At 31.5% G+C, this 26,119-nt stretch overlaps 2 protein-coding genes across 3 annotated transcripts; both read right to left on the bottom strand.

The window, feature by feature from the left end:
• Positions 1 to 8,794: 8,794 nt before the first annotated feature.
• Positions 8,795 to 9,355, bottom strand: LOC141612927 (uncharacterized). The gene has a single exon (XM_074431676.1). The coding sequence runs from the start codon at positions 9,353 to 9,355 to the stop codon at positions 8,795 to 8,797; it is 561 nt and encodes a 186-aa protein (XP_074287777.1).
• A 12,355-nt stretch (positions 9,356 to 21,710) lies between these two features.
• On the bottom strand, positions 21,711 to 25,815 carry LOC141611098 (V-type proton ATPase subunit G 1-like). Of its 2 annotated transcripts, none has more exons than XM_074429512.1 (4): positions 25,561 to 25,815; positions 23,741 to 23,857; positions 22,852 to 22,952; positions 21,711 to 22,083 (listed from the first exon to the last, which is right to left on the bottom strand). In XM_074429512.1, the coding sequence occupies exons 2-4, from the start codon at positions 23,826 to 23,828 to the stop codon at positions 21,940 to 21,942; spliced, it is 333 nt and encodes a 110-aa protein (XP_074285613.1). In that variant the 5' UTR covers positions 23,829 to 23,857; positions 25,561 to 25,815; the 3' UTR covers positions 21,711 to 21,939. The 2 variants fall into 2 exon arrangements, with proteins under 2 accessions (XP_074285613.1, XP_074285615.1); XM_074429514.1 differs by having other exon boundaries at positions 23,741 to 23,833; positions 25,561 to 25,652.
• Positions 25,816 to 26,119: the final 304 nt, after the last annotated feature.

The raw sequence follows: 26,119 nt of genomic DNA, 5'->3' as shown, positions 1-26,119 counted from the left end.
TATACAAAGTTTCGTATAACTCGGGGGATCCCATTATTAACTACACCACTGCATGGTAGACCTTAAATTGTAGGGCAAACCTTGTTACTCTATCAATCACAAATTAAAAGCGACTTTTTTTTGGCAATGATGGCGCATTACATTAAAAAAAAAAGAGAACCCAATTTAGTACACATCATCACGAGTCGGGTTTGGGGAGAGTCGGGTTATGTTTCAAGACCTAAATCAAAAGTACACAGTACACACTATAGAGGACACTCAACACTGGATCGGACTACATAATTGAAGTGTTGTAGGACTTAGAAAAGACTATAGAACAAACAAACTTTTAAAAAAGGAGGACAGAGTTACCTTGAAGTCGTGCCAGGATTTCCTATTAGGGGGGGCGAAATGGTACTGCCGTAAAGTAAACCTTGAAAAAAACCCCCAAAAAAAATCGAAAATTTTAACTAAGAATCCGAATTTCAGATGTCCAGCGGGGGCGAGCACCCCTGCTAGCCCCCCTAAATCCACCACTGTAAAGAGATAAATAGTTAAATGAGTTACAAGGGTATTGTACTATCAAAGGTGCAGTCGTGAAGGGATTAACTTAAAACCTATCATCCACAATATCTACTTTTTAATCATTACACTAAGACCTCTTTGGTAAGAAGTAAATACTTCAGTATTCCTGTTTAACTTAATGATCGTTAACTTCACACATATTTAGGGCACAAGTGAGTGAATTTCTTTGAATTTCTACTTCTTGATCAAATAACCAAGACATGAGTTACTTCATCTATGCATCAAATGTTTTTTTTAGCTCAAGCTCAAATTTAAACTCGGAAACTTAATACTCCCTCCGTCCCGGTCAATTGTTGTCCTTTCGTTTTGGCACAAAGACCAAGGAAAGAATAGAGGGCCAATAACTAAATGACAAGTGGAACAAATTGAATGAGAATGATTAAATTACTCATCAAATTCATTCTTAAAATAGAAAGGACAACAAATGACTGAGACACCTCAATATGGAAAAGGACAACAAATAACCGGGACAGAGGGAGTAATAAACTCAGTTATTACAAACTTAAATAAGCTCAAAATAGACTTGAATTCGAATTTCGCATCATAAACAACACCCTAGTAAACCAAGCTATTTCTCAACTCAACTTGTTATCACCCTAGTAAAGTCAAAATATTTGTTATTCTCTAATACTTCAAATTCCTTGTATCCCAAACCCACCTAGGACTTGAAAAAGTGTCCAACTGTTTAATTTGAACAAAATAATTTGATATTTCCCCCTCACATTACAAGGTTTAATCAAATCTAATTTCAATTTCTAGGTCCGTCATTGATTCGACTACTGTAATTATATACTATGCGAATACTGGAGGACATTAGTTATTCCGGGAAGGGGCCTAACCTCCGCAGGTTTCCATAATACAATGTAAAATTATCGATTAGTCAATAATCCTCCCAAACTCATAATAATTTAAACCTCGGTCTCCTCTTATTGTTTACTCCAAGATTCGCCGCTGAATTACCAATACTTCATTCTTAAGAATCATCATGTATATATCATAAAATCCAAGAAAGAATGGGGTATGCTTATCGTAGAGAAGTAGATAAGAAGTGGAACCAAGAATAAGTACTACTCTAAGAAAACATCCATACATACTTTACTTTGTACACACACAATCATATAACCTCAACAGATATACATACTCTATATGATACAGTACATATGTGGATAAGAAACAAAGGATACAAAGGATATTCATTTTACAGCAACAATTAACTCAATAATTTATGTATAGTCTCCACGTAGCTCGAACCAAGGGTGTACACGTAGTAGTAGTATATGGGCTAAAGTTGTGGGACATTGACGAACGTTAATGCAGCACAATATAAAGATCTATGAAGCAAAAATGCGGCATTCTTTTTAACTTTACTTACATGAACACCCTAACTCAACTTTCCCAAGAAATGGGCCTTCATAAATATGAATAGTTTTGACTTTTGTAGTGGAATAAATGTACTATTTCAATGATTTTCACATAAATGCATGAGCTTGATTTTTAATACATTGTTTGTTTCGGGAGAAATCTCTAACCGACTTTTTTTTATGCCTAAACTAAACTCGGGATATATGTAATAGCTTACAATTAAATCATGCGTCCATGCATGTACATGATTGGAATATGATTCAACAGGACATAGTTTTAAACCAACTAGTTAACATAAGGGGTTGAGTTTGAAATAATGAAAAAATTATTCATCATGTTATTACTAGCTGAATCGAATTAATCATGCTTGTTCAAAACTTTTGCGTAAGAGGGTGTATTAGAATACTAAATAATTGATTAGTGAGCTAACAGTCGTCTAAACTTTTGGTTCAGATAGCTGGCTCATCACATGACATCAAAGTGTAATGATCCTGAAATTTCAAGCTTAATTTTCGAGAGCTTTCAAACCACACAAGTGAAACAATAATTGTATTTCAAATATCAATTCAAATTTTTAAATGAAATAATTTTCTAATATTTATATTTCTAATAATCTAGTTAAGTAGTTAGAGAAGAGAGTAACAACTCCTAACACCTTAAATTAGAGTTGCTTTGGGGTATGAAAATGCTTGATAGTAAGGTGGCAAAAAGTGAACAACTACTAAAGTTGAGTGGAGCAATAATTTGTATACTTTGTTGGACAAATATTGGTGGCTTTATGTTTCAATCCCATTACATTTGGCCGTTTTCTTCTTTTTATGCACAGCCACTTAACTGTGAGTTGATATAAGCTAGTGGAGGGCTTTTTTGGCACTACATCAACGAGATTAAATCAATAAATTAATTGATATAATTAATTTGAAGTATAAAACTATAGTATGTCTACAAATAACTAATATATTCACAAATTCATACTCCGTATATAATAAAATCAATAAATTAATCGATATAAGATCATTATTATAACGAGTACAAATTAAAATAGTCTTACGTAAATTTTGTTTATATTATTAAATTTTAGTACACCTTTTATCCAATTTACTCGTATATTATTTCTGTTCTTATATATGCTTTAGTAATGTCAATTCTGACCATTAGCTTATCAAGAATTCAAGATACATGCATAAAAATAACGTAAATTTATAATGCTTGCATTGATTTTTTGAATTACTGAAATATACGATATGCAATGACTGAGTAATATTCCTAGCATATTCCGGAGATATTACGATACTCATAATATTCTCCATTCTATCTTTTCCTATATTATCTCTAACAATATAATCCTAACTTAATATATCTCTAATACAATGTCTATTTTGACCATCAGTTTATCCATATACATGCATAAAAACAATGTAAAATTTATAATGCTTGAATTGATTTATTAAATAAGCGAAATTTTGATGTCTAGCTATTTTGACCATCGGTTTCTCAAAATGTATATATAAAAGCAATGTAAAATTTATAATGCTTAAATTGATATATCAATTAGGCGAAATATAAATATCTATTTCGACCATCAATCAATCAAAATACATGCATAAAAATAACGGAAACTTTATAATGCTTGAATTGATTTATTAAATAAGCGAAATTTTGATGTCTAGCTATTTTGACTATCGGTTTCTCAAAATGTATATATAAAAGCAACGTAAAATCTATAATACTTGAATTGATATATCGATTAGGCGAAATATAAATATCTATTTCGACTATCAATCTTCAAAATACATGCATAAAAACAACGTAAACTTTATAATACTTTATTTATAAAAATCGTCGTAATTTCTTAGGCATCACGAATTCACAATTCATCTCATTTTCAATACTTTAAATGAGTGATTCTCGTGGTACTAGTGTCCTTCAACTATTAAAATCATCACCTTCTTATCATCTTTAGTAACCATGGTCCACTAGGTTAAGTACCATATCTTTCACGAGGTGGACGGAAAGCCTATGATCTTTTACTAAGTTCCAATTGGTGTGCAAAAAGACCTATATCTAGCTTTTTAGTGTCTTATTTGTGATTCTTCTCAAGATTCACCTTATATAATGTTTTTTGTTAGGTCTTGATTGATCCTCCTATGATTTAATTACGTCGTATTGATTTTATGTATTCTTTTTGTTTTGCGACGAGACGAGACACATACTAGATAACTTGATTAGCTAAATGATGGAACGACTCAGACGGGAACGAATTGAAGCTTGTGTCACTCGTTCCGTGATATTATTATTTAATTGATTGGTCTATGTCGTTAATCTAACTCAAGCATAAGAACGAGTATCACAGTATATTTAGCGTCATTATTATATAATTGATTGATTAGTCGTAATGAAGATTGATTTTCCTTTGAGTACATTAGATTCTTAGTTTGTTCTCCTTATATCCTTTTGGATTACTTCTTTGATGATTTAATTTGTCCAGTTATTTATTTACCTATTTTATTTTTTTGGTATCTCAATTAATTGTTTATCTTTCTATTTTGGAATATTTCTATAATGGACCCTCCTTTCTTTTTCCTTGGTTTTTGTGTCAAAAGCAAAAGTAAACAAATATGTATTGGCTACGACTGAATATAAGGTTTTTAGCCCTCCAGAAAAAACCCTCATACGAATATCCCCTCCTTAAAAATAGGAAAATGATAAATATAACTAAAAAAGGAAATAAATTCGTATATATATGCATTAATTGTATTGATTAATGTGTAATTTAGTTGTTAATTCCTAATTTTTGAAGGTTTTTAATGCTTAAACTAGTTTTGTGGCCCGTGAAATTCACGGGATGTTTTGTTTTGAGTGTGATGTTTCTAGTGTTTTTAGTAATTGAAATTTTATAAAATATCAAAAGATATAGTATAAGCTCACCTTATGAATAAGTCATCATTGATTGCGTACTAAGATTACGGGCATTTACATGTCAACATAAAGATCAAAGTCGATAAATTAAATAATCCAAAGTAGGTGAATATTGCTATTTTTTCGAAAGTAAAATGATGAAAAAAAAACAAACAAATACCAAAATAAAATATACATTTGAAAAAAAGAAAAAAAAAAACTATTCGTCATTCGCGTTGATGTCGTCAATCTTGTAGTTAGTCTCCAATATATAGTTATTTAAACTATCCTAGTATTTTACTTCTCCATATAGTATTCTTTTTCCAACGAATCGACCCTATGATAAAAAAAAAAGTAACTCCGTAATTAGTCTGAATTAACCAACAAAATAGTAAAATTTATTTTATTCAATATTATCGTTGTTAGCTTAAGTTTCCTTTTAAATAGTGAAAGAAAAAGAGAATGAGAATGAAGTCGTAGAGATGTAAGTATATTACCTTTGAATAGCTCAACACCACACCATAAATCTTGATAGACCCTAAATGAGAACAACACAAACACAAACAATGAAATTGAAAATGTACGTGATGAACATTTCATAACCCAATAATGGAACTTACATAAAAAGTAAATAAATTAGTTAATAATTTTAAAATCTTAATACACTTGGCTTGATGTTAATAGAATGATAGGAAAGTTTAGTGATGTATTTAGTTCTACTGACGATAGAGATAAGAAAAATTTTGGCTTACAAATTTTGTCTTCCATCAAAAATATATAAAGAATTGAGGATGCATTTTATGACTTTTGAGCATCCCTTTTTCATTATTATCAAAATTAATATAGGTATAAATATGAATCAAGGTTCACGACTTTTGAGCATCATTTTTCATTATTATGAAATTTAATATAAACATTAATAAGGAATAAAGAGAAATGGAATGTATAAGTTTTGCTTGATTATTATTATTATAATATTTTTTTACAAGATCCACTTTAGAGGAGATTGATTTAAGATGTTATCTTATTATGTAATTAAAATATGACATGTAAATGACGATAGTTAGTTTTGCTTGCCTTTCAATTAGATTTGTATATTTTATATTTAGATTATTGAGTTATAGATTTTTCTCATTATTATGAAATTTAATATAGACATAAATATATATGGAGCAAAGGAGAAATGGAATGTAAAATATTTGCTTTATTAAAATTCTTATTTTTTTTTTTACAAAATCCACTTTGCATAAGAGTGGTTTAGAAATTATCTTATGAAATTTAAAATATGACATTCAGATAATGGTAGATAGTTTGGCTTACTTTTTAATTATAGATAGTTTTATAAATTCAATTATTATTCCATGCATGTCATATTGTCAATATAATTAAATAATAAATAAAAATGAATAAGAATTAATGGGGTGTGAAAATGTCATGTGAAATGAAATTGAATGTTCTAAGCTACCCTTTTAATTAGATATTATAGATTTCATGCAATGTTATTGATAATTGAGTATGTCATCTTCCTGCAATTTCAATACAAACACAAAAACAATAACTAAATAATATTCTTACTATTAATAAATTTAAAACATACTCCGTAATAAGGATAAAAAGCGAAAAAATTCATTTAATTATCTATGTATGTATACTCTACCTACCAACTTTTTGAATAAAAATAAAAATTAGGATTGTTATAATAGTTATATAGGAAACTTTTTGTTATTAATTATTGATTAATTTCAACAATTTATTCAAGGGAAGAGGAACAATTTTGTGATTTAGAAGGGAGATAAAAAAAATTATGATAACTACAAATTATAATGATGGTGAGAGAAAACCAAAAAACTATCCTATTAAATAAAAGAAATTAAAAGTTAAATAAATAAGTAGATTAATAACCAAATTTATGAGAGAAAAATAAAGAGTTTGTATTAATTTATTTTTTGCGTTTGCAATTAATATTTTTTAAATTTTTTTGTACTTATAAGCATGTGATAGTTTTAAAGTTAACTTTTTAATACATAATCTAGTCTAGATTTTTATAATATTGTATTAATAAATAATCAACTAATCAATATAGATGAATTAGTATTTACCCAATAAAAACTCGACATGTGGATTAAAATTAAATGTTTTAAGTAGACTTTTAACTATATTGTATAGATACAAATTTTTTTTGTTTTCAACTTCATTTATTCTTTTTCATTCTTAATTTCATGTATTCGGTTTTTTTATTTCGAATACATATAATATTACTCCATATGAAATATCTTGAAATTATAAACTTATAGTTAATGCGTAGTTTTTTATTGTAGTTTTTTTGAGTTAATTAAGTTTAAAACTAATGGAATATGGATGGATTTTTAAAGGAAATAAGTGAATTAAATTAATGCAATATAATAATAAATTGATAATGCATGTCATATTAGTTTGACAAGTCACAATGTTATTGCGTACATGGCTTTTTTTCATCCCATGTGACATTGTCTACGTGGCCTTTTTAGGCTAGCTTTTAATAATGTTTTATAGATGCAATTTTAAGGGCTGTATTTGTTATGACCCTTAAAAATATAATCATTTGTTATGAAGACTACCAGGAGGATGTGAAACCAAATTGTGAGTCTATTATTTTAGTAAAAAAAAATCGTTAAGAAACTTTGTGAAATTAGTGTGCATTTAAAGAGCCAAGCGATATGTTATACAGTAGCTAGATAGGTATAGTATTGGATGAAGCTAGAGAGGTAGTAGCACTGTAGCATGGATATTTAGGTCAATTAAGTGACTAATAAGTTGAGGTGGAATAAGAATCATAAGATATTATAAAGTTTTAGGAAGATTATTTTGTGGTGAGAAGGGTATGGTCGAGACTTGGTCAACAACACGGGTTAGCCTGGCATGACCCGGTCAACTCCATATGTTAGGTGGCGGTAGAGCTGGCCAAATCAACGGGCTAACCTGGCCCGACCCACCACTCAGGCCTCCTTAGACCCAGCCTACCTGACCCGACCCTAGGTCCTTCTGACCCGTGCCTTCCCTCTGGCCGGGCCGGGTCTCAAACCTCAAACCCGGCCCGCCCAAAAAAAATGTTTTTTTCGGACCAGCCTGCAAGCCCGGCCCGCCCTCCACCCGCCACGGGCCTGACCTGGGTTGCAGCCTTAGCAAACCCAACCCGGCCCGCCCAAGCCGCCTCCACCAAGGGCCGTTTCAGGGCGTAGCCACCACTAGGTGGCGGGCCTATATTTCTGCAATCCACCCCAGCCTGCTTCAACCCGTTAGATCCTTGGCCGCTTTAGGGCCTAAAGAGTTGGGCCTAGTCCGCCCAAGGCCGTAAAAACCAATTAAAAAACATTAAGAATAACTTAATGGGCCTAGTTAAAGCCAAGCCTAAGTCGGCCCGTGCAGCCGTCACCCCTAGCCTAGACGATCCGGTTCGGAGCTTGGCCTGAAGAGCATAGGACATACTGTGAAATAGGGAATGACTTGGTATATATTGGATTGGTGACTTTATTTGGTCAAGGTAAATGTCACGTATACCACTGTAAGTCTGTAACAGTTGAGGGAGGTCCGGAAGGAAAGGTAATATAGAATTATAGACCCGTCAAAACAATAAACACGATGTATAAGACACAATAATACAAGCGCTTATAACATAGACAACCAAAAATACAAATACGAAGATTGTGTATAACTGTATATAGTCGTTTTTTATACATAAATATGATTTTCCTTTTATTCTCATTGATTATTATTTTTTTACTCAAAGGTAATGTACAAAAGAGAACCCAAAAGGCTTTCTTACAATGAAAATGTAAAATTACATAGTAGACAAAAAACAAAAAAAGGATTATATGAAAATTGAACTATACGATCGACTATGAAACACTACTACGTACTCCATAATATTTCATATTTTCACAAATTAACTCCACACGTAATTAATATCAACAAAACAAAATTTTGACAAAAATTACGCCTCCGTAATTCTTTGTTGTTGAAGTTGATCGTAAAACTTCTTAATAAACTCCTCAGCAGCTTCATCAACATGATAATTACACATTTCACCATCTTCATAATTTTGTACTAAGTAAGGTGAGTCCGTAACCCTAAGCTCCCTAACCATGGGACTCCGGCCAAACCCAAACCCGGGTAAAACGGGTGAACACGTAAATAACGAACCCTCAACATCTTCATTCCGAGGATTATTATTATTATTATTACTCACATTCAACATCATGTCTAATACCCTATTAACGGCTTGAAACTCACGCTCCTCATCGCGATATATTTTACTACGTGCATGGCTTTTGTGTGCCCTTTTGTTAAAGTGACATGGAGTGTTGCTACAACTAAACTCGTACGCGTTGTCGCGGTGGTGGTGGTGGTGGGTGAGTTTTGGACGTTTCATGGCTAAGTATTTGAGCTCTAGGAGGAGTAACTTTCTTTTGCTAATGTTTTTCCTTAGTAAGAAATAGGCTACTTTTAGTATGTGCCATGCTTTTCTTGCAATTATTTGTACATTTTGATCCATTTCTTGTTGTTAGGTAAAGTGGAAATGTTGTGGAAAAGAAAGTATAGATGTTTTGGTTGATTTTGCTTGTGAGATGAAACAATGGAAGGTAAGAGATTTATATAGAGGAATTTTAACAACATTATTTTATTTTATTTTTATTTTTATTTTTAGAAAGCTATTTCATGTTATAATAATACACGTACATTACATAGTGCCTCCGTTTTTCGTACATGATGTATTTATTAAATTGAACTATTAATTAAATACCAAGTTGCAATTAATAGCTTAGTCTTTTGTGAAATGACTTTCTCATAACTTATCAAAATCTTAATTAATATATATTTTGAGGTTACAACAAGTTCAAATTCTAGATTTATGGACATTATAAGTGGGACTTCAATTTAAAAAAATGCGTGTATTTCCATTCTTCACAAGTAAACTATTTAGCCCTGTTTTTTTTGACGACTGAAAGAGTTGAACGGAACAGAATTAAATGAAGCTAATATAAAGTGAAATGAACCAAATAGAGTTAAATTGAAATGATCTGAAATTAAGTTTAAAAGAACATGGTCTAAATTAAATTGAAAGCTGATTAAACTAAATAAGTCATCCGAGATCTAAACTAAACTTGCACTTGGTCTTAAGATTTTCAATTTTGAAAAATCATATAGTCACCTCATAGGGAGTTAGTCGTACCACGAATGATATAATACTAACAACTAATTGAACCTTAATTATCAGCTTAAAAATTACGTCTAATAAGATTAAGTTATTCCCTTGGAAATTGTTTTATTTTTTTGAGTTGTTCACATGTCTTTCAATTTAACAAAATAATTAAGAAAAATTATATTATTACAAATTCATAAAAGTATACGTTTATACTTTATACTCCGTACTTATTTACTTTGGAATATGTTGATTGTTGAGAATGTATTGTGATATGTGAAAGCGACATATATACTTTATACAATACATATACGTATACAATAATAAAGGTGAATTAAATTAAAAATGTCTGTACGTTTAAATTGGACCGTCAAAGGTATATAAATGTCTCTACAATATGGTGGTTGGTAGGGCACGAAACATTTATAAAACTAATAACGTTTTGGTGTTATTGGTTTTTAATGGTAATAAAATAATGTTTGAGGCCAATAATTGGTGAATGAAAGGAAGTCTTGGTGGACTTTAAGCTTTAAAGTATTTGTTGTAGTGACTACGTGTCCAAGATTATGATGAGCTAGTGAAAGATTTAGATTAGAATTAGAACGCTATTTACGTGTGATGTTAATTTTGTGAATTGTAGACTACTTGAATGTCTAGATCATTTGATTAATGTATAATTAAGATACTAATCATCGCCTTAATTGATTGATCAATCATTTTTTGGGGGGCGACTAAGCAACGGAGTACGTACAGTATTGGAAGGAAGGTTTAAACATAGATGTTATTGTCAACCATTAGGGATGTTCACTGGACTGGACTAAACGAACTCGGAGGCCAAACTATCCCATAATTAGTGGCCCTGGAGCAGGAGATTCAACCAACTAGGAGCTAGGGGGGCTCACATCAGATCAGGATCCATTAGGTATGGCTTTTTCAGAGTTTGAATTGGACTAGACAGGTTAAGAAGGATTTTTAAGGTTTTTCTGAATTTGGAGTGAATCAGAGATTCAGAGGCTGTCACCATAATCTTGTGGAGGCGTGGAACCAGAAGGTATTATGTCTATTCTGATACCAATCAGCTAGCCCAGGTTGGTTAGGTTTACAGATCTGATCGACTTTTTAAACAATCATATTCACAATACATCCATCTTAATTACTAAATTACGACATTTTTAGTACTATTCAGTCAAGTGCATTAGGAGAAACTATATGTATTTTATGAAATAACGCCATTTAAGCTACATCATTTAATTCTATTTTGTTATTTCACGTAGATTGAGTTTGTGTACTCCCCTAAGGCTCTAACATGCTTTATATACTTATTTATAATATTGAAATTCTTCCGAAAATTTTATATATGTCACATTTCATCTTACGTTTAATTTTTTAATTTTAAATTAGGATGCTCTATTTCATTTGTTGACTCTCTTTAGATTAATTGTGAAGCTAAGTCATGTGATTAATTTTTAAAGTTGTGGTGCTAAGCATAATTTTTTATGGCATCATATTTATAATTTAATGAAACTATATTTTCTAGTTCTTTAAATTTAATAAGAGTTATTCCATACTCATTTCACTCTTTTTACCTTAAAAATTGAGTTTTATTCAGAAAATTCAACTCTTCTTAGTTGTATTATTAATATTATTCTTTGTTAGTTTGGACCTAGAAAATCCAGCTTTTAGTTTAAAAATTACTCACCAAGTCTTAATTTATAAGATAATTATTATAAATTATAAAAATAATACCCGTAAATGATAAACAAATAACCAACACAAATAGATCGAGTAGTTTTGATTTATGAAATTAAATTTAGAATAAATTTACACATACATATAAAACAAATTTCCCACTACTCCACTAGCTAGATCACTAGATTTGCCATTAAATCTAAATTGGAGATAAAAAAAAGATTAATTTCCTAGATTCGTATAGGATTCCACCTTATCCAAACAATAATCATGCATGTACTTCACTCTTAAGTCTTAAGCATTTCCTAATGAAAGTACAAAAAACTGAAAATCCACAAACAAAAAGGTGACAATCCAGGCTTTATGCAGAAATTATACTCACAAGTGTGTTGTATAAAAGATACTAATAAGTTTAAGGTTTATGTTTTTATTATTAAAGCATAAAGATTTTCTCTCTTTTTAGCTTAATGGATAAGTGTACTACTTAATTTGAATTATTGTTCTTTTTTGCTGTTACAGGATTTATACACTAATTATAATTAATATCTAATAATCTAAATAATGTGGTTTATCCACTTATTATAGTGGGCATTTTATATAAAAAATGTAATTATTATCTGATAAATAAAAATGCGTGAATGATTACTTTTTATGATAAAATGATCACATTTTTTCTGTCTTTATTATCCGTCATAAGAAAGATCAATTGTATGTTTATTATGTATTAAAACATAAAGATTTTCTCTCTTTTAGCTTAGTGGATAACTGTACTTAATTAATTTGAATAATTATTGTTCTTTTTTGCTGGTACAGGATTTGTACACTAATTATAATTAAGATTTAATCTAATTAATGTGGTTTATCCACTTATCCTGGTGGGCACAGGTTGGAGGAGAATTATAGGTTCCACTATAAGCTTTCTTCCGACACAAATAAGGTTAATTAGGTAGTGTTTATTATCTAACTAGTTTGAATGCCCGTGCGTTGCAACGGGGTAATTAGCTTATTTATAATGCAAAAAAAAAAACGTTATAAGCGTTTAATGTTTACATTATATGTCTAATGATTTGTTTACATATTATTAAAATATCTCTTTCAAAAAAAATAAAAGATTAATATATACGTGGGTTAACTCTTATTTATAATCATATAATCACCCCACCTTATACTAATCTTTCAATGTGGGACAATTATACTATTTATAAGTAATATATTCACAAAAATTGGATTTTTTTTATGATGTGGGACAATTCAAATATTTATACGTAATATATATTTATCAAACCTGCATTATTTTTCAATGTGGGACAAATAACATACTCAGAATTACTCCATCTTTTTTGTACTTAGTTCGACATCCAACCAGATCTCAAATACCAAATACAGACAATTGCTGCTCATTATATCTAATAGTTATATTTAAATTTAATAAATAATATGATCAAGTACTCTCCATTAATATTTGTACGTTGTTTTTCTTCAAAAAAAATTAACATAATTGAGATACGGAAATTTCCCGTGGTACCCCTTAGTTTTGTTAGATTTTCCATGTTACCCCTACTTTTAAAAATCTGCCTATAGTACCCTTGATGTTCCATTTTTTTGTCCATGGTACCCCCTAATGTAAAGGCGGTTAAATGGACGTTAAGTTTGATGGCGTGACAATAAAATAACAATTAAAAAATAATACCCCCTTTATTGTTTTATTGGTACGGATATCTCTCTTTTAAATGCAAATTTTATTAACTATATCATTATAATATTGGAAATTTCTCATGGTAACTTTGAACTTTGATAGATTACACATGCTACCATGGACGTTTGTTTTCTATTTTTTTTTATCATAATTAAAATATGTGCAAATGATAAGAACCTATACTCTAATGATAGAATATTTTTTAACACAATTCTAATTATATTATTTAAACATAATATATTTACCACACCTATATTATTTTTCAATATGGGACATATAAAATCTATAGGTAGAAAATATAATGATATAAACTTTTAAGAGCTCTCCAAGACAATAGTTAAGCGACTCAAAATATGTTGGGTTGATTTCTAAGTTCCAAGGATGCTCATAGAATCACACCTTATGCTATATTTCGATATGCGAAAATTCTATTTTTTATATGTAGTATATTTATCACACCTATATTATTTTTCAATGTGGGTGATATAACATACTATGAAATACACCATCTTTAATATGTGCAAATTATATAAAATCTATATATACTCTAATGATAGCATTTCTTACCATGAATCTAATAATATTATTTTCATAATTTTTTAACTACATTATTTTGTCAAATGAAATCTAAAAGTTTTTATATAAAAATTAGAAACATTACTTGAATATAAACTAAGAAATACATAGTATATATTATAATAACTTAAAGATTTTCCAAACATTAACTTAGGTTAGAAACCATTATTGTAGAGACAGTAATACAAACTCTTTTAAGAGTTATCCCTGATAATACTTAAGGGAATCAAAAGATTTTGAGTTATGACTTCTATTTATAATCATAAGATCACCATGCCTTATGATAATCTTCCGATGTGGGACAATTCTAATATTTATACATAGTATATTCACCACACTTACGTTACTTTTCAATGTAGGACAAATAACATACTAAGTACATCATTTTTTCAATGTAGAAAATGTATATATATGGGATATATCTATTATTTATACATAATATATTCACAACACCTACATTATTTTTCAATGTGGGACATATAACATGCTAAAAAGTCTATATCTTTTATATCAAAAAAATTTGGATTAATACATAAGTTTCAAGGATGCCTCATATTTATATTTATAGAATCACCCTACCGTATACTATTATTTCAATGTGAGATACATAATTTAATTATTTAGACGTAGTATGTTCATAATGCCTACATTATTTTTCAATGTGAAAGATATAACATACCAAGAAATACATGTCTCTTCTTAAAAAAATCACTATTGTATACATATTATTTTTCTTTGAAGGTAAAATCACTTAGTCTCGATCATTAGATATGGATCTCTACATCGTACATATAACGAGTCATTAACGCTCTATTACTGCATTCAGAAGACAACCATTAGTAAAATCTTCAGTTTTGTATTGTGTCAGGAGATTACCATTAGTAAAACCTTTAGTTATTTTTTTATTTTCTTGTTCATGTTCTTAACTCTTTCCCGGGTAGTTCCAACGATTTCCACTTTATTTTTTATATCATATCGTAGATAATGATAAAAAATCTTAAGAGCTCTTTAAAACAATATTTATGAGACTCAAAAAATTTTGGGTGGATACATAAGTTCCAAATATGTATCCTATTTATAATCATAGGATCACATCACCTTATACTAATCTTTCGGTGTGGGACAATTCTACTATTTATATGTAGTATATTCACCACACCTACTTATTTTCCAATGTGGGACAAAACATACTAAAAAGTACACAATTTTACGTATTAAGAAGTACACCATCTTTAATATGTGCAAATAATATGAAATTTATACTCTAATGATAGCATTTTTTAACACAAAGCTAATTATATTATTTTCATAATTTTTTTAACGATATTTTTTTGCAAAATGAAATGTAAAAGTTTGATATAAAAATTGGAAATATCACTTGAATATAATTTAGGAAATATACATATTATAATAATTAAAAGATTTTCCACTTTATTTTTTACATCAAAAATTATACTTTCCTAAATTGATTTTTGATGATGTGGACGCTCTCAGATCGCTCGAAAAAACTCTCTTTTATATATATATACTAGATTTAATGCTCGTGCGATGCACGGGCCTATTTGTATTGCTCTGTCGTATAGTATAATATAGCAATGAAAAAACGTTTGTATGATCGAAACTCTACGTTACTATTTTTATATGGTGTTCTACCCACTTATAAGATTATTTTGCTGATGAACTAATTGCAAATATACCATATATTTTATTATTTTGTTGCTTTAATTTAAGAATCTTAGTAAGATATTAGCAGTCTCACATCAAAAAGTTTTCAATATTAATATGAGATTGTCGTATATTCATTGAAGTTGCATTTGCAATGGCGGATTGAAACAATTTATATGGAAACATTATTGAAAAATGAACTTATTAATTACACTTTATATGTTGTGATTAATTTAATATAGGAATTAGTACCAAGCCTTTTTCATTTTAAAAATCATAGAATCATAGATATCGCCGTCACAAATGAGAATTTGCCAGGATCTCACGATATAAGACCGTCTCGCACAATAATTACTGGTTTCATTTAAGTTCATTTTTAGGTTATTTTGTAGTACCTCTTGGCTCATTTGACTGCTAAAACCCAAAAAAAATACTCATTGCACAAATCTCGCAAGCGCTCAACTCACTCCCGTTAACTTGCATCGAGTAGGACTTTCGTACTTCTGTTGCTAGACAAACTGTTTGAGCCTAATGTTGAAACTCCAATCTAAGTACTTTGTAGCTCAATAATCTTACAACTCGTCTAGTAAAGCAATTTATTCCATATTATCTAGTCTAGGACTCCGGGAGACAGTTGATAAATAACGATATACTTTGTCTTAAATAGAGAGTGAATTTGTGAAGTAGTCCAACCACATAAATATGTGTTGCTATTAAATTCTATCAAAAATCGCAAGGAATCTAGTTAGCTATTAATGAAGAACGCAGCTGTGTATTTTTTTTGTTAAATATTTATGCATAGTATTATGTTTTGTGAACATAATATGCGCGAGGGTACCAACTACCATGTCTAGCAAGAAGAGGTCTCCTGAGAAATGGTATTTTAATAAGTTTATTGGAAGACTATTGTACAATTTTAAGAAAAAGTGGTACTAAATGTAATAAAATAGATACAAATTATGATTAAAGGTAAAATGGGTACATTTATTATGTAAATAGGTACGAAATTACTTTGTCACGATCAACAACAAAACGGTCACGAAATACAAATAGAAGGGTACGAAAACTGGTCTCTCAATAACTTATTGAAAGACCGTCTCTCCCAAGTTTTAGCGACCAAGGAATGTGCATGATATGTTTAACAAATTATAGATTGCTTTTATAGTGTACGACTGTTGTAATTAATTATCTTATTTTATTAGGAAAAAAAATAAGATCACTGTTATATACATACAAATATACAATCAACCATGGCTCAGGAAATCTAAATAATGAGGTAGGTAGTGTTACATATCCAGAATTTATATATCCCTAGCTCCTAACTCGTTTCTCATAAGTAAAAGAGTCCCGGTGATGTTTGGACCTTAGTTGGTATTCGACTTTTAGACTTTTCCTCGAGTTTTTTTTGTTTCCTATTTGGATTCCTATTTACTACTTTGTAATACTCTGTATTATCTAACTGAGTACTCCGTATTATTTACCCAGTTAATGTATTATACAACTGGTTGTATATACAACATATTCAATGTAGTTGAGCTTTGTTACAAAATTGTCGAGCTTTATTAACAAAATTATCGAGTTACAGTACAAAGTTATTGAGCTTAATAGAATAATTATTAAACTCAACAGCTTTGTGTAAGAGCTCAACAACTTTGAGGCGGTTGTACAATACCATTATACAACTGGTTGTTGGATAGTATTTGTGATATTTACCGGGCCAACACAAGAATTTTCAAAATCACTTTTATTTGAAAAATTATCTTATAGTATATGATATGATAAATAATATTTTTACGACACTCAATATTCAATAAAAATATAACAAATGAATATATCTTGTCATGGTAGGAAACTTACAATGAATTCATATAAAATAATAATTAACTTTGAATGAAGAGGTCCTAATTTAGCAACTAAAACCCAAAGTTTGTAGAAGCTAAGAACTCGATCTATAGCAACTTTTTTTGTGCATTCCGATCCGTAGCAAGTTGAAATCACCATTATCATTCTAATGGGTGTATATATTGACCATTTGGTTGTTTCTCGTATAAATGAATATCTGTATTACTTTTGATCCCAAGCTAAATTAATACTAACATTAAAAAATTGCGATGTGTCGATGACCTAAAATCCATTCTTTTATTTGAATACAAAATTCATCTAAGGTTGTAATTTTTATCTAAACTTGAATAAAAATTGTATATATATGTAGATGAATAGATGATATTTTTGAGACGTCATCCGATAATATTTGACATTGCACTGCAAGAAGAAAAAGCCGCAATTAGAACAAACACCTTTATTACTATGAACGACACATTGTAAACAGAAAACTAAAATTCAAAAAACATGCAATAATAGTAATTTAACAATCAATAGGAGTATTATAAAAGAAAGCAATATGGCTAACAAATATGGATTAATTGCTTTTGTAGTGCTTTACCTCAAATAATCAAGGAGTTTATAGTGAAAATTTCAGCTTTAATGACGTAATTGTCGTGAGCATCATCGGTGAACTCGATTTATGTTGACCATACAATCCTGTAGTCAAACAACAAATTATGAGATTAAAAACATATAACATACTCTTACGTACTAAAATAAGATGACAATTATAATGCAACAATTAAGAGTTAAGAAGGATAAAACAATAATGAGCAATATGGTAATGCCTGCGTGAATGAAATTATCAATATGCAACAATGAGATGTCATATATAATGAGGTGATTGTGATTGTATTTAGATCAAAAGTCTATCTCATTTTTCTGATATAATTTGATATCATTAGTTAATTGATGGATTGTATTTCATATAGAATTGGGTAGTTCATAGGAGTGCTTTTATTATAACTATTAAACATTAGTTAATGGATGATTGTTCCATTGTACGTTTGGTCTTTTTTTTTATATATTTTTTTTTCTTCCAATTAGATTTAATTAACATTATTCATTAGTCTTAGGTGTTTCGGCAAAGTTGGAGACTCTATAAACGCTCGAAAAAAGCTTCCTTCATTAATATAGATAGATACTAGATCAAATCTAGTCTAATGACTTGTTAATTTTATGTTAATTAATGAGCAAGAAAATTTGCTTATTTCTCATCAACTTATGACTACTTTTGGATTGACTAATGAGAGTTTTGTAGCACTTTTAAATAGCATGCATGCATGTAATGTCAGATCAGGTCGAGTTATTTTAGATTCTGAATTATTTTCGAGTATTGTTATTAAGTTATTTAGGAATAATGATCAATGTATGGGAATAAACATTCAGTGGAATCAAAGGGGGTCGGGTCAAATTAGATCTGTTAACTAGGGTGTGGTTCAATTAACATTCACGTTAGTTTTACCTGGTCTACTTATAAGTTAGGGTATAACCATCTAACCTAACCTGTTTTTAATTACTTGAAATAAAGTTATATATAAAGTTATATATAGTCGACATAAATTTCATAATTGAACAAATAAATAATAAAATTAAGAATAATGGGTAGATTTCTTTCACCGGAAGTTCAGCTTGTCTAATGTGGAAAATTACATGAGAAAACAAAACCTCCATAATATAATATCGTACAAAGTAGAAGCTGTATAAACTATGGAGACTAAGCAACAATGACATTTTACGATTGCTTTATTCCCTTGAAGATATATGTCTCAAGGTAACCGTAGATTAATCAACATAATCGAGCTCTTTCACTATCAATTGCCAATAATCAAGGCAAAAATTATTATTAACATTTCAATCAATTGATAATTATTAGGCCGCCACGTTTCCAATCAATTGCCGTTCTAGTGATTAAGAGTTTGGAAAAGGCACGCGGCGGTGCCTTGAGATTTGATATTTTGTCCGAAATATTCAATTTTTTTATCTGAAAAATTTTAAGAGGTCATAGCTCGTGGTCATGAGCTCGGAAAGTGATGATTTTTTTTTTTCAAATTGATCATCTTTCCGAGAACTACGACTTAAAAAAAAATTATCGAGTTTGGAATTCATTACCAACAGATATGGTCAGTCAAAGTTTGTTCGGTCAAAAATACTTTGACATACAATAACTCCTAGCACGGAATCCAAATACAACAAATTTTTTTTAACTCGTAGTTCTCGGAAATATGATCGATGTGAAAAAAAATTATCACTTTCTGAATTCGTAAACACGAGTTATGACCTCTTAAACTTTTCCAGATAAAAAAATTGGGCATTTCGGCAAAATGTTAAACTTCAAGGGTTTGACTTGTAAGTTTGACTTGTAAGTTTTCTTTTATTTTACTTTGAATGTCATTATTGACAATTGGACCAATCTTATTTGGGTTGTCGGAACCTATTTAATGACTAGACCTTTTTTAAAGTTTGAACTTTTGTCACCCACACTTAAGAGTTAGAGTTCTTCAGTGGGCTGGGCCATGATGGGTCGGGCCGGGCTGGGATAGGGTGTGGGCTGGGAGGTTGCAGCTCAGGCACGGCCAGAACATGAGACCGGCTAGGTCAGGCCAGTGTCGTGCCAACTACTTCCAGCCTGAGCCCAGCGCATTGAGTAGCGGGCTGGATTGGGCTCCTTTGCTTTTTAACTTTTTAGTGTAGGACTGAGCCGGGCCAAAGAAAAGTGAGCACTAGCCTGACCCGAGGAGGAAAAATGGTTGTGCTATGGGCTGGTCGGGCTGAGTTCTGTGGCCCAAAGGTGCGGGCTAGGCCGAGCTGCCTCAACACACCGTTGTACAGCTGTACTCACACTACCCAAGTTCGATAATTTAAGTTATTACTTAAAGATCACAATTTTTATTTTGACATATGAAAGACCAAAACATTTCGGGTAGGAGATATTAGACATTTTACATCCAAATTGTTTTCAAAATTACATACAATATGGTTTACCTAAATAACCTTGCAGAAGTTAATTATGGAGTACTTATTTGAAGGGTTATTTGATTAAATAATAAATCATTAATAACTTTTTCATCAAATCCTTTATAATTTATATAGAACTAATTGAATACTTGCGGAATTTAAACATCTTTGTCATCCAAATTGAGTACATTTTTAATGTTACACCCATTATTGTAACCAATTGTTACCAAAAGATCAAATCTCTTACAAGATTTGATTACAGTTCAAAGACACTTTAAAATCAAGTTAAATTATATGAAAAGTTAAGCAAAAGAAATTTAAACTTGATTTAAAATTGTCATATGGACTATCTAGTGTAAAGGGTTAAGGTTAATTACAAAGTTGCTTGGTTGGAAAGGTAACTAAAATTTCTAGTGCTAAATAAAGTGAATCCTGCTAGCCAATAATTCATTAATCTAATTTTTAATTTTATTTATATTAATATATTTTAGCGCAACTTGTGGAAAACATGACATTTTATAATGTTGTTTAAAATCTTTAGGAAGATTCGGACAATATCAATGGAGGTTTCTTCCCCTTAATATGGCACCAATGGAATGACCAATGTGTTGATATTTTTGTCATGAAGCTTAGGTCATATCGGATTACCTAAGCCGTCTACCTCACCGCCTCAACAAAAAAAAAAAATTAAAGTGGCAAACCGGTCTATTAGGGCAAGTACGGGTCAGGTCAGTTTAGGTTCTAGTTTACAAGCATCCATATCAGATCAGATCAAGTCAGGTCATTTCGGGTTTGAGTAAGTTTTGAAAGTGTTTTTCTCAAGTCATTTATCAATAATGGTTAGTACGCGACAGTAAACGGTTACATCAATTCGAGTTTTGCGTCAAATATGAGTGCAGATCTGGTTATGCGGGTCGGGTCAGTTTTGTTGAGCCCGCTGAGCACATAGAAACATAAATAAAAAGATCCATCCCAACAAAAGTGATCGAACCTTTTCATTGCTAACAAGCGGAAAAGTTGAGAACATAACCAATTTGTGTCACGAGGATTAGTGAACATACAAGTCATGACTCGGACAAAGAGTGACCGGTGATAATTGACAAACCAATCTTGTAGTTAAGGGTTGAATCGGTCATCTCAATAAGCGAGAGTGACTGAAACTTCATGTTTCATGACTCGGGTCGTCTTGTCTTAAATATATAAATTTAAAGAAAAATGAAAAGTAATTGGCTACAACTCTAACAAACCTCCTTAACAGCCAAAATTAGGATTCGGAAGGAGCCATTTATTTGAACCCGGAGGTTGTGTCCAAGAATATATGACAAAGCCGTCATAATACAGGGTAACGAACCAAAGAAGTGCTGAACAAATACAATGAATTACAAATGGAACAACTTGTCTTTAAAACAAGGATAGCAAGAAAGAAGAGATTTTGGAAACACTCAACAGATGGAACATACTCAAAATTTCAGTTATTCACGGTTGTGACGTACTTGAGCAGCATCTGTACAATTTCAGGTGATATGCTGGAAGCCTGGGCCTTCAGCTGTTCGATTTTGGCATCCGTCTCTTGTTCCAGACGCTTCACATTTGCGCCTGAGTCTCCGCTACTCTGTTCCATTCACCACGTTAAGACACATGTAACAATACGAAGTGACTCTTCTAAGGCTGAAACTGAAAGTATTGTCATCAAAGAAAATATAATAGCTTTGTCACTAAAGCTCGGCTACAAAGCCTACAAGCACCTCACTATGGAGTGTAGTGTCGACACGAGATACAACCAAAAGTGAAGTATCAAAGTACTTATTTTGTCATATGCTTCACTTTTGGTTTTGGCACAAAGACCAAGGAAAGAAGTTTGAGCTTATATAACTGCCTTCAGACATGTACTTCAAAATAGAAGTAGTTCACTTTCTTGAATCATATACTCCCTCCGTCCCGGTCAATTGTTGTCCTTTGGTTTTGGCACAAAGACCAAGGAAAGAGGAGGGGGCCAATTACTAAATGACAAGTGGACCAAATTAAGTGTGAATGATCAAATTGCCCATCAAGTTAAATAGGAGGACAACAATTAACAGAGACACCCCAAAATAAAATAGGACAACAAATGACCGGGACAGAGGGATTAGTATAGATTCTAGACCATGTTATATCTGTAATTTGAATTCGAAACTTGATAATTTCCTACTCCTTTCATATTGCCTCTCTTCTACAAAGAGGCTCTTAAAACAAAAGAAAAGAAGTTAACAAAAAGCAAGAGAATCGGCAAAAGACCAAAACTTTTTGGACCCTAAAACTGACTGGTACGGGTGTCTGGAAATAGTTCCTGCTATTTGCAGTATTATTGCAGTTGAGAGAGGTAACATAATCTAGAGCTTACCTCTGCAAGTCTTCTCTGGAAATCGGCTTCCACCTGAGCACGGAATTCAGCAATCTCCCTCTCAGCCTCTTCCTTGGCCTGCCTTAGTCTAGCCATCTTGGCTGTTCAAAGAAGAAACAAAAATTAGTATACAACAGCAACGGAAGCAACAAAGCCTTAATCTAAAAATAACTTGGGGTCGACTAACATAAATCATCATTGAACATGCTAACACAATGCAAAATAATGAAACAAAAAGGAAGGATAGAACATTTTAAAAAGTAACTGGCATGAACAACTTCTATCCACTCCCAGACCATTAGATGTCGCGAAGTTAATGCGTTATCCCACACCCTTCCTCTACATCCCCAGTTTCCCAGGAAAACGCATTTGCATTTGCATTTAATCAATAGAAAAAATGGACATCAAAACAATTTTTATTCCCGATTAAATATAATAGGAGACAAAAGATGGATTCTTTGGAAGAAGGATTGTCATTCATGAAACAATGAATTAGGATTGTCACTTAATAAAAGTAAAACGTGCACCCCCCCCCCCCCCATCTTAATAACCATTAACCAACAATCATGATCATCGGTTCTCAGTTCTCACCTAAGATCCGGTAAAAAGCCTTGCATTTCAGGGTCACAACTCGGGACAAACCAGTGGAAACATGTGACTACAAATTTTATATCCTTGATTATACATACACAAAACACGGAAATCACTTTGTGATCACGTATATAGCCACTAAGACTCTAGAGTCCAAAAGGGTATCAGTGAATCACAATGAAAGCTTAATCTTACAGGAGCACGGGAAATTAATCTGATTGTGATGCTCTACATCCCATAAACATGTCAAAAAGAAAATGTGGTGCATATATTAGACAGAACCATCTTGCATGCATACCGTTTTTTGCAGCATTAACAATGTGCTGGGCTTCTTGTTCGGCAGCTAGCAAAAGCTGGATTCCATTTTGATTTCTGCTTCCTTCCATACTTTCTGAGAATGCTCAAGTCCGGAAAACTATCAGAAAAATGTGTCAAGATAGGAATAGTCCAGAGACCACAAATAATGCAAAACTGTGTTGACGACAAACAAACTAAGAAAACTAGAAATGTTACGTACTGGTAAAGCCTACATCAACCAATTGAAGATGACAAAGTGCTACCATAGATATAAGTATATAAGGAAATTGTAACGTTACAATCAATACTTGACATAACCAAATCGTAACAATACAATCAACATTGTTTGTTTTTATTGTTTGCACATCAGCCAGCCTCTAAGAAATCGACAAAAACCCGCACCCTAACCCAACTACGAGTCATTAACGAAAACTATCACCTGTATCTTTTATATGGAGATACAAGTTTCTGTATTTAGTCAGAAAGTTAAAACTTTCTCAATTTAACTGAATGAGTTGTCTTTTTTTTCTTCTCAATAAAAATGTCAAATGGGCATCGCTGACGAGGGAGTATTATTTATCAGATAGCATACTGCGACAAACTATGTTCATGAGAGTAATTTATGAATAGTTAATATTTAATACTACATACTAATCATGTTACATGTTGACAAACCCCTAATCGCCCATTGAAGTTGATAGGTTAGAGAGATCTCAGACGTAGTGCAGACAATAATTCTTATCCTCTCTCAAAAAAAAAACTGATTCACACTTCCACGGAATCATGGATCCCTACTAATAAGCATACTGCAAGAGATCTCCACCTCTACTCAACAAACACTCAGAACAACACGAAAAAAAAAATGGAGAAATAAAGCGCCGTGCCACCCAATGTCACTATAATATCAACCTTCTTTCAAAAGAGTACAGAACCAAAGAGGTCAAATGTAAAACCTTCAACCAACTACTCCATTAGAAGAGTTGCTGAAGCAGCAATTCACGCGGTAACCGCAAAATATCAAAACCAACGAATCCCCATGTCATCATGGTACAATACATTGCAGCTAACAATAGATTATAACATGGATGGTAAAAACAACAACTACAAATGTATCATCTTGGAGCCTTCATCACCAGTCGGCAGTCGCGTAGCCACATTGCTTCTAGTGGGGTCTGATTTTTCGACAACTTGCATTTTACATTGTTAAATTCAATTAGTCTAGACCCCACTTCCTAAGAACTCTGGCTACGCCACAGTTGATCATAATTCACAACCAATGAAATCACTACACACATGTCAGCTAGCTTAACCGATAAAGTCATGACTCATGAGATATGGTATTCATGGCCTGGATTCGGTTCGAGTCCAATCATCATCATATCCACACTTGTGGCTCCCATTAGACAACCAATCAAATCACAATAACCACATTCCAATGTCTAAACCCCAAACCCCATTAACAATATCACAGCAACTAAATCAAACAATAGTTAATCTCTAAAATCTCTGAAAATTGGGGGATTTCACTTTGATCAGATCCAACCCTTTAAGTCAAAGGCAAAAAAACTCACAGCTATAATCAAATCAGACACTAAAACAATAATGGTATGACATAAATCACATAAATCGCATACCCATAATCTAAAGTTTTTATCTTTATAAACAATTTGTGATCAAACTAATTTTGATTAATTAAAATCAATGCAGAAATATACAGACATGGATGAAATGGATGAACAATTGAACATGATGAATTAAAATTGAATAGTAATGCAGAAATTAAGAAAGCAAAGATCTTTGAAGAAGGGAAGAGAGACTTACAAAGAGGGTTGAATTTGGAGAAGAAAGAGATGGGGTTTCAGAGTCGTGCTTAGATTTTAGTTTGCTGATGATTGATGTTGATGAGCAAGTGTATAAGTAAACTAATCGGATTTTAGGATTGGGTTAAGAGTTAGGATCAAACCCGGTCTAACCGATCCATGATAAAACTGACTCGATCAGAATAATCGGACTCGTGTAAGTCGTGATTAACTGAAGATTTGCATTTGACCTGTTACCCGAATCGACTAAACTCCATTCGATTGCCTAATAGTAATCCATATATTCGGTAACAAATAAAAAAAATTATATAATTATTGATCCGATTAAGAAAACTGGGTCATTTCGGCATCAGCTTTCGTCGGTTTACAACGGGTTAGGTTGGTCCGTGTTTCTATTGGGTCATCCAGGATCATCATTGTGCGACAACTGACAAATAGGATCAGTTTCGAGTTTGCTCAATATTAATAATTCAGTGAATACAGTATCTGATATTTTCAAGTTTGAACCAATAGTGCATTTATTTAGTTTTAAGTTAACATTAGGAAAAATTTCAATTCGG

This window comes from Silene latifolia, chromosome 11 (genome assembly GCF_048544455.1).
Source record: "Silene latifolia isolate original U9 population chromosome 11, ASM4854445v1, whole genome shotgun sequence".
Classification (NCBI taxonomy): Eukaryota; Viridiplantae; Streptophyta; class Magnoliopsida; order Caryophyllales; family Caryophyllaceae; genus Silene; species Silene latifolia.
This window is presented reverse-complemented; position numbering and strand designations above follow the sequence as displayed.